The 9,420-nt window shown below is 39.3% G+C and overlaps 1 protein-coding gene across 4 annotated transcripts in view; it reads right to left on the bottom strand.

Moving 5' to 3' along the window:
- Positions 1 to 169: 169 nt before the first annotated feature.
- Positions 170 to 9,420, bottom strand: part of zfyve9 (zinc finger, FYVE domain containing 9) — a 36,548-nt gene continuing 27,297 nt past the window's right edge. For all 4 annotated transcript variants that reach the window (XM_015391533.1, XM_015391535.1, XM_015391534.1 and 1 more), the window contains exons 14-19: positions 5,431 to 5,581; positions 5,120 to 5,200; positions 3,009 to 3,171; positions 2,502 to 2,607; positions 1,926 to 2,102; positions 170 to 692 (exon numbers count right to left, since the gene is read on the bottom strand). In XM_015391533.1, the coding sequence (XP_015247019.1) occupies positions 531 to 692; positions 1,926 to 2,102; positions 2,502 to 2,607; positions 3,009 to 3,171; positions 5,120 to 5,200; positions 5,431 to 5,581 (840 nt within the window). In that variant the 3' untranslated portion in view covers positions 170 to 530. The remainder of the gene's footprint in view (positions 693 to 1,925; positions 2,103 to 2,501; positions 2,608 to 3,008; positions 3,172 to 5,119; positions 5,201 to 5,430; positions 5,582 to 9,420) is intronic.

The raw sequence follows: 9,420 nt of genomic DNA, 5'->3' as shown, positions 1-9,420 counted from the left end.
TTTTTATCAGATGTGAGAAAAGAAATATGGATATTTATTTGCAATAGTTAAGTTGATGAAAACAGCTAATTGTGGCGTTTGATTGGACGTTCTGGATTTATTCAGCAGCTCCCACTTTAATCCATACACATCAAAGTTATTTATATCGTGCTGTTATCAGATTTTTTTCATAAAACATCTGCAGATTAAAATCTTTGCTTGTTTATTAAAGCTGACTGCCATATCAGTTAATTAAAAGTCATTTTTAGATTAGCTACGATTGTTTTTCCTTGTGTGGCTGTCAGGACAGACTCTGCTCAGAGCTTCTACAGACACTGAAACACATCTGCTTGCAAACAGACGGCGGGTGGATGCATAGGTTCGACTGGAGGAATGCTACCCCACCTGGACCGGCCCGGCACAGTTTTGTGGTTCTTTTAGAGGCGCGAATGGTCGGAGGGAGATAAAGGAGGAACAGGCTGTGAGGTGGTGTTTAAAAAAAAAAGAAAAAAAGAAGGAAAATCTGCGTTAGGTGGGAGTGGTGAGTCCTCCTAAGAGATGATCTCAAGGATGTAGAAGACCAGTTCCATAACCACGGGGCCCTCGCTCAGCTGACAAGCCCCACTGTGGATGACGGGGATCAGAGCGCTGTCCAGGTCGCTCAGGTACTGAGGCAGGAGAGGCTGGCCGTTGCTTCCTGCCAGGTAACCCACCTGTACAGAGACATGCTAGGTTAGAGGACAGGATTCTGGACTACATACTCAACATTTATTTTTGTTTTTTCCCCAAATCCACTTTCCACTTTCACCAGCTTTATGTTGCCAAAAGGATCAACATATAGGAAGTTTCAGTGGAGTCAACTTCAGACATTTCATTTTGTGATGGTAGATAGTCAGTAGTTCATTGACCCTCTAGTAAAATGACATGGGAGACAGGTGCATCAGTAACTCCAGCTACTGGGATTAGTTTTTGTAAATAATAATAAAAAAAGGATTAAAGTGAGACAAATGAACTCTAGTGAAAAGATGGAATTGAATACATTTTTATGTGTGAGGTTTTGCCTCAGTAGTAAAAAAAAAAATATTTACATTTAGACCTCAATGCACTTTAAGTGGAACAAATAAATTGTTCTATCTTTGGAGATAAAGGAAGGAGCAGTTTTATTAATAAATAGTAACTAATACTCTAGCTTAGAAGAGATGATCGTTTAAAGAGATGTTGTATTGCTGATGTTAGACTGAGTAATTAGAAATTAGAAACACTTTAGCTAATACAGACATCCCCAAGGCCTTATGTGCTTAGCTTCTGCTCAGGTTGTTAGTCATTATAGCCCTTTTGTATATTTAAAATAACAGTGGTTGTACAATACTTGTGCATGTGCACAAAGACTAAACTTGCAAGTAGCTTAGTGTGGTTGAGCTTTTAACAGCTGCCAGTGAAGTGTGGAAATAATAAAGGAAAGGCTAAAATCCAGAGATGCAAATGTCCTAATTAATACTCATACTAGCAAATAGCAAAGCTATTCTTTGTCGCTTGTCTACAAAAGATATTAGAAGTCGAGTGATTGATCAGTGGCTGTGGATAGGTTTATTTATTAAATATTGATTGGTGTCTGACCACGCCAAGCTGTCGCTTTATAATGAGGCGTTGCAGAACGGTTTAGTTCTTCATAGTCACTATCTGGTTTTCTGGTAGTTCAGCAGTGCTGCCAGCAGATGGCGCCAAATCTGTTTATGTCTGCTCATTGTGCCTGGTGCTGGAATTCTATTTAGGATCAAACTGGTCAATCAAAAGAATGCCAGGGTGGATGCTTGGTGTGTATCACCTTGTTTTATCAGCATCAAATGGGTTTTGGTCTTCTTGTAGATACATATAATGTGACTATGCACTTAAAAAAAGAAAAAAGATGCACCCCCCCTCTCAATCTATGGACGTGATCTTCCTACCTGGTCAGAGTCCAGAGTGACCCTCAGCCCTAGCTTGGCCATGCCGTCCTCCTTCAGCAGCTTCAGGTGTGGACACAGAGCCATGCAGAAAGCTCGCGCCACATTCTCCGCCAGCCGGCTGTGGTCGGCTGGATCACTCAGCCCGTTGGGTTGGTCTTCGCTCTGAAGGAAGAACACCTGAGTGGATAGAAAACACTTTTTATCACCAAGTAGAAACCATTTGCAGCTCCAAGATACAGAGTCGAAGGCCTTTATTTTTTCCTCTCAATCAGACGAGCAAGCAGAGACAGAACGTTGCTGCAGGTTTAATGTCTCCATTGTGTTGTCTATATAATTAGATTATCCTTTAACTCGTTTGTTCTGTAACAAGCCAGATGTTTGATTCCATTTTTTTCCTCTACAGCATGCATGCTCCCTGCTGATGTGTAAGATCCGAGTTCAGTTTAGCCTTCATTTATAGCCTCCAGCCCCTAGGGATGAAGGTTAAATCGGCTGAACATTTGGTCCTAGGAGATCTGCCTGCTGGCCTGATTTTGCTTAATTTGCAGTATTCTGTGAGTGTGCGCTGGGCTGCACCTCGGTCCAGCGGATGACTTTGCCGTTAGCTTTGAATTCTGAGCCGTGGAAGATTTTCACACTGGTGATGGACTCCATAGATCTCCCATCGATCGGGCTGATGACCCTGAGAGGGAAAAATAAAAATCATATTGGAGTTTATTTTACAAATGCAGCATAAAGCAAAGGACTGATCTACAGGAAGGAGAAGAAGAAGGTGGGATTCAGCTAATTAAATGAATCAGATGTGGGAGACAATTGATCTCCAGAGTGCCATTGAACAAGACACGAATTTAACAGACTGGTTGACGTTGCAGCTGTTTGAAGACGTCATTTGCACAAAATGCAGCATGTTTCCATTTGTTTGCAGGTTAAATTTGAGCTCTAGAAAAAAGATCTACTTTGTTTGGATGTGATTGTCAAAGCGCATTGCTCCTCTGTGCTCAGACTTTCTTAGAGAATGACTTGACAGCCTGTGACTAAAATGCCTTTCCTCCCACCCTCACCCTTCTGGTGTCTCTGTCTCACCCCTTGTTGAAGTTATGGTCGTCTTCTGTCCACTGGATGTGGACCACCTCCGGGTTCTCCTCCTGGTCAGCTTTGCCACAGGTGATGGTGAAGTCTTTCATGTCCCTCAGGGCTTGCCGTAAAGAATCCATGGTCTCTGCTGTGATCTGAATCATCACACCATCTTAAGCAAAACAGAAACAAAGCATCTTTTATACTTAATGTGTAAAGAAACCGTCTGGATGCTCCGAAGAAGCAATGCTTTTACAGCTCAGGATTAAACAAAATGTGTGGTTTATCTTTCCTCTGGGAGTTTATTTGATGGATGAAACCAAATGAAGAGAAAAAATATATATTAGCAGCAAAATTCATGTGAAATATATAAACCATAATTTAGGCTTCATTTTTAACACCTTAACAGCTAGAACAGCATTTTCTTGTTTGTTTGTTTCCCTTGTGAACCAGCCTTTAGATCAGGGGTCTGCAACCTTTCCAAAATAAAGAGCCACTTTACCTTGATCCAGCTACATTAAAGTCCTTTTAAGCTGCCAATGTTACATGTCCTTCAAACAAACTGATATATTTCTGTTGAATATCTGCTGTAGGAAATCTGTTACCGTTTTATTAAAGAAACAAACTATTCAGCTGTACCCATAACACCAAGTTGATCGCATTTGGGTTTTTGAGAGAGACCTCTATATCATCAGTGGGATGTTTTTGTTCTGAAAGCAACTGATTATCAGATACATGCAGAAACAATCAATCGATCATAAACTGTACAGAAATGTGTAATGTATCATAAATTACACAAATAACTGATCTAATTTAGATTATACTACATTTTTTAATGTTTTTTTTATTTGTCAGAATGTTTAATGGTACCTCTATTTTAAAAAAAGAAAATTTCTGTCAGTCAGGGTTTCCTTTTAAATAACAATATATATGGATCTAAAAACATTTTTTCTTCTTTAAATTGGCATTATGGAGTTTTCTAATGATACTCCCACGTGTTGCCAAACACAGAACTGCAGCACTCTTCTGCTCGTTCACATTGCTTGCGCTCATACTTGAAAGTGTTTCAGTTGAGCTGGATGCCGGTCTCTTCTGCTGTGATATTTTACCAGAAGAAGATGAATATACTATCAACTAGAATGAAGAGACGAAAGATTAGAAAAAGCAGGGGAGGGTCCAGACTCTGATGCTCTCCAATATGGGAGTTATATTCCTGAACAAGGAAGTTGTAATTCATAACATATCCTACTACTTCTGAGTATCCACAAAATGCATCTTGAACATAACACTCTTGTTTGCTAGGTCGGAACCATTTAACACGGATGCGCTTAGAGTCACTTCTGTTGTACAGCAAGGGAAAGTCCAACCTGAAGTCAATTCAGGGAAATAGGCGACAGATTATAGCTGCATCCTTGCTGAACTACTGAGGTGTCAGTCTGATCATAAAACCATGTTAAAGTCATAAAATAAATAAAATAAAAATAACATTTTTAAGATTTTTTAAGAAAAACTTAGTTTCTCTATAGATTCATTATTAAAACAACCTGGTAAAGCTTCTAAGAAAAGGATTTTTTACTAAGCTACATAAAAATTGTTTATAATTTCCTGCCACCATTAAGAGCAAAATTAGAGGCTCCAAAAGCCACTTGCAGCTCCTGAGCATCAGGTTGCAGACCCCTGCTTTAGAGGACAACAGACCGATGAGGACAATCTAATGATGGTATGTAGAATACATCTTAGAGACGACACCACTCTCTGATCTTTATAAATGACTAGTTTTTCTTTCCTCTCTATCAGTTTCTGTACATATGTGCTTTTTTAATGACTCCCAATCAATAAAAAAAATAAAACAAAAGAAGAAAACCACACAAAAAGGAAGCGTCTGAAAGTTGTGGTTGGGATTACTGCTAAACACTGGAATATGATGTGGCTGTATTTCCTACAAATGGATCCCTCTTAAATAAACTAAGCTATAAGAATATGCATGACATTTAAACAAGACTAATTTTATAACTCCATCAGGACAACAGTTAGAGAGGTGTCTCAATGCACCAGCCTGTGTGGATTGTTTGACATCTTCCTTTCAGCTAATAATGTTTTTTCCTATCCACATTTCTCACCTTCAACAATGCTGGTCTTGGCCAAGAAGCCTGACGAAGCTTTTAAAGCGCCGCTGAAAACAAAGAAGCAGGCTCCAGTAACTGAGGAGAGGGAAAGAAGAAGAGAAAAAGGTTTAGACTCAAAAGACAAGTATTGAGGTGTTACTTGTTGTCAAACAGCTAAAGGGAAAAAAAAAAACAGCAGTAAGTAAAAGGATTTTTTTTTTCCTTCTATGTTGACGTTGAGCTTTTCTAAACAAGGACATCAAAAACATACAGAGAGGAAAGCTTAAGGATCACGATCGTATGACCGGCTGTGTTCCTGTCTGCACCTTTCCGTGGCTGGTGATGGATGCTGATGGCCTGCGTCTGGTAGTTCCCATCATCGTTCTGGACGCACACCAAATGGGAGTCGGCCCGGTCGTTGAAGCACGCCCCCATGGCCAGCACATGCTCGTTGGACTTATTCATGGCCTTCATCAGCTGCAAGGACACATCATTTACAGTGTGACTAATTGAGCAGCTTTTTGTGTGCGTATGCTATGGAAAAAAAAAAAAAGAAAGGGCTTCAAAGTGGCTTTCTGGTTAAGCCTAATTGCAGTGGGCTCCAGGGAGCACATGCCTGTTTGAATGGGAAGGCACATTGAATACAGATTGCAGAAAAGGTTTCAGACGGCGCTGGATATCAGTAGCTTGGAACAATCCTGCTTCTGTCTCTCCTAAATTCGACTCTGTGCCATTTAGAAATAAAACTGAAAATCTGGAGCGCTTTAACCACTTGCTGTGTTAAACGCTCGCCCGCAAGCTATGGAGTGACGGTTGGCTCTTCGCATTGCCGCCTTCCCATCTGTCAGCGCGTTCAGCAGCCAAGCTACACAGCCGGCACCACTCTCTCAGCTCGTCTCCTTTTCCTGCTCTGACATTCACTCACGCCATGCAGACAAACGTATTGGGCTGCATACCTTCTCCACGCTCTGCTGCAGGGATATACCACAGCATCACTTAAAGTTTGGATGCCCAAGAAGATTGAAAAGCTGAAGTTTTTATTCTGACAAACTGGGGGGGGGGAAATAAAGCTCCAAACACAAACAGCTTTTAGGGAGAAAAATACTTTCTAACATATAGATTATCACCAACACTGTGTTTTGATTTATCAAGGTAGACTGTGACCAACTAAGATACAAACTACTTTATACAAACCATGTATCACCAATTTTAAGTTTTTCAACCTATCGATTTACTCTGATAACACAGAAGGACCATTCATTTATTTTTATAGCCATAACACCAGTAACTATTGAAAGCATGAAACGTCTATTATAACTGGGCTTTAAATATTTTGCAAAGCAGGTTGGTGATTTTAAAAAGCACTACTGCGTTTGCTTTGACTCCCATCAGGAGGTCAGAGATTGTGATGATGTCACACCATGAGAGCTTTCTAGTGGTGATTTGTTTTAAAGTGATGCCTCTATGTGGGTAACACGTATGGAGAATAAAGTGATCTAGTTCAGCACTGCAACCTGGCTAATTCTCTACATAGGATAGTTTCCTTTATGGAAAAAAAAAAAAAACGTGGTTTAGTGTTGTTGAGCAGGGCGATTACCAATTAAATTGATGGATTTTTCTGTTTAACAAGATATACAATTTTGTTGCCATTTTCCCCCACAGATAATGTGCTGGATATGTGACATTAAGGTGATTTCCAACTACATTGATAACGAGTGGCGCCTCTCATTTCGTCCTACAGACCATCAAGATTACTTCAAGCCAGACAGCTGCAAATATAGCCAATAGGTTGACTGAAGGCATTAACAAATTTGGCCTGAACAGCAAACACCCTGTAGTTGTTACAGACAACACTGCAAATATGGTTTGTGCAGCGGAGATAATGCAGCTCATGCATGTCTGCTATGTCACGTCTGCTTGCTCGAGTGAGGCTTCACTTTTTCACTTTTCACAAACAAGTTTACACTTTTGAGACAGTTTTGTTCACTTCTCAAGTTTAAACTGTTTCATTTACGAGTTTGCACTTTGTGTTTAATGTGACAGGAAAAAATTACATGAGTATTTTGAAACACAGTTGAACCACTTTTATTATTGTAAAAACAGATCGAATCGAAATTATCGATTTAGAACTGTATGAATCAAAATCAAATCGATTCAGGACTTTGGTGAAAATACCCAGCCCTGTAAACCTTCTACACCAAACCAAGCTTCTGCCGCCCTGGCGTCCTCTTCCACAACAACCTTGTCCCCACTTTCCTCCTCTAAGTAAAAAATGTATGACGGAGGAGACTTATCGCCAACCTCCGACACAAAACTCTCCTGCATGTTTCCTCTGTCCGTAGCGTTCCTTGACAGTGTTGTTACTAAGTCACCAATTTAGTGCTACTTGGTCNTTCAAAACACGCCCCATAATCACAGCTCTATGGAGCAGTATCAGACTCATATTCTGACTAGAATTGAGTCGGACTACGTCAGGCTAAAAAAATGTATGACGGAGGAGACTTATCGACAACCTCCGACACAAAACTCTCCTGCATGTTTCCTCTGTCCGTAGCGTTCCTTGACAGTGTTGTTACTAAGTCACCAATTTAGTGCTACTTGGTCCCAATGTAATTTCCCATTGGGAACCTACTAGCACTAAGTTGCTAACTGGTTAGCAATTTAGTGCTACTTGGTCCCAATGGAATTTCCCATTGGGAACCTACTAGCACTAAGTTGCTAACTGGTTAGCAAGATGCTTCCGAGACACCGGCCACAACCAACCTTGTTTGCAAACCTTCCACCACAATAATCCCGCCCCCTTGATAATTGACCAATCACACTTTATTGACTGGTGTAAAATTGCGCACCACTCGGGAGAATTCATAAGTGCAACAGTTGGTGTAGCCATTTCCTTACGACTTTAAAAATATAATTAAAACTTTGGATCCATATAATATAACCTCCCAGCTGGAAGTATTTTACAAAACACAAATGTCCTAAAGATGTGAGAAAAATAATGCACCATTTTGGAATATAGACCATTTTCACTGTTTTTTAGTGACTGTCTTATAAAAGATCTTACTTAAGTACAGATTATAAAATCCATGCTTTTTTTAAATTATTGAACTGTGAACTTTGTGTATTGTGAAATGTTTCTGTTTAGGAATATAAAAAACTTTTATTTTATTTCTGGGAATCTGCACTATTTTACAGCAGGGGTTGACATGACTTTTTTTGCTACATAAATGCTCTAAAAATACATTACCTTTGCCATTTATGATCATTTTAAACTTTAAATTTAAGGATTTTGCATCTTCAAACATTTCAAATCATAAATGTTTAACATGTTTTATACTGCAATATATAAACTGTTACCATGACAGGATTCGATTTATACTGTGATATGGATTTTAAGTCATACTACTTGCCCTAGGTTCAAAGCATATGACCATGGGTTTTTGGTTTCTTTAGAGGTTATTAAGTGAGGAAATGTTAAAGCACATAAAAAAGTAAAATCAAGCCACCATAGTTCAAGACAAACTTTTATCCGATCCTGCCTAAGCTTTTGCTCTGAAATTTCATCCTTTGGATTTTGATGAGGTGATCTAAGTCATAATCACAAGTTACTGAAGAGTTATGTTTTTGAGGCAGTTTTATATAAATTAAAACAACAAAATAAACAGGTAATCAATGGTCTCATCCTTTTTTTACAAAGTTCTTTTTTTTATTTTTTTATTTAGCCTTTGAAATTATTTTCTGTGATTGGTTAAATAAATGTTTGAATATCATCTTTGTTCTATCTAGATGTTTAAAAGACCATTAAAAAACACATAAAGCTAATTTAATCACCTAAGGCACAACCAATAAACAAACCTGATGGCTAAAACGTTCAATTCCAGCGCTAACAGACTAGCTCTGTTATTTTGTGGACAACTTCAAATGGGAAAATGCTTCAGGTGGTCCGTCAGACAGTTTTAGAAAAGCCAAATGATGGGATATAGAAGAAAGTATGGTAATGTTTTTCTCTCCTCTTTTTTCTTACCCCCCCTCTCCTACTAGCGAAGCTTTACAGAGGAGCCCGCTGCTGTGTTAATAAGGCACCCTTTATCCTCAGAGTAAAAGATGCCAGCTCGTTTTGTAACTGAGGTAACATGTCTGACTGTGAGCAGAGACCTTCTGTTCCTCCGCTTTGCTTCATGCTGCAACATCTTATTAAAAATGAATCACAGAGTCTAGTCAACTATAAAAACTGGGTCATTTTTTTTTTCCTGCCGTCTGAAAATAAACTGGAATGATGTAGTAACCAACCGCTTGTGTAGAAAAGGAACATGGGC

The sequence above is a fragment of the Cyprinodon variegatus genome, unplaced genomic scaffold (assembly GCF_000732505.1).
Source record: "Cyprinodon variegatus isolate N-32 unplaced genomic scaffold, C_variegatus-1.0 Scaffold545, whole genome shotgun sequence".
Classification (NCBI taxonomy): domain Eukaryota; kingdom Metazoa; phylum Chordata; class Actinopteri; order Cyprinodontiformes; family Cyprinodontidae; genus Cyprinodon; species Cyprinodon variegatus.
The sequence above is the reverse complement of the archived record's forward strand: the minus strand, read 5'-3'. Positions and strand labels throughout refer to the sequence as shown.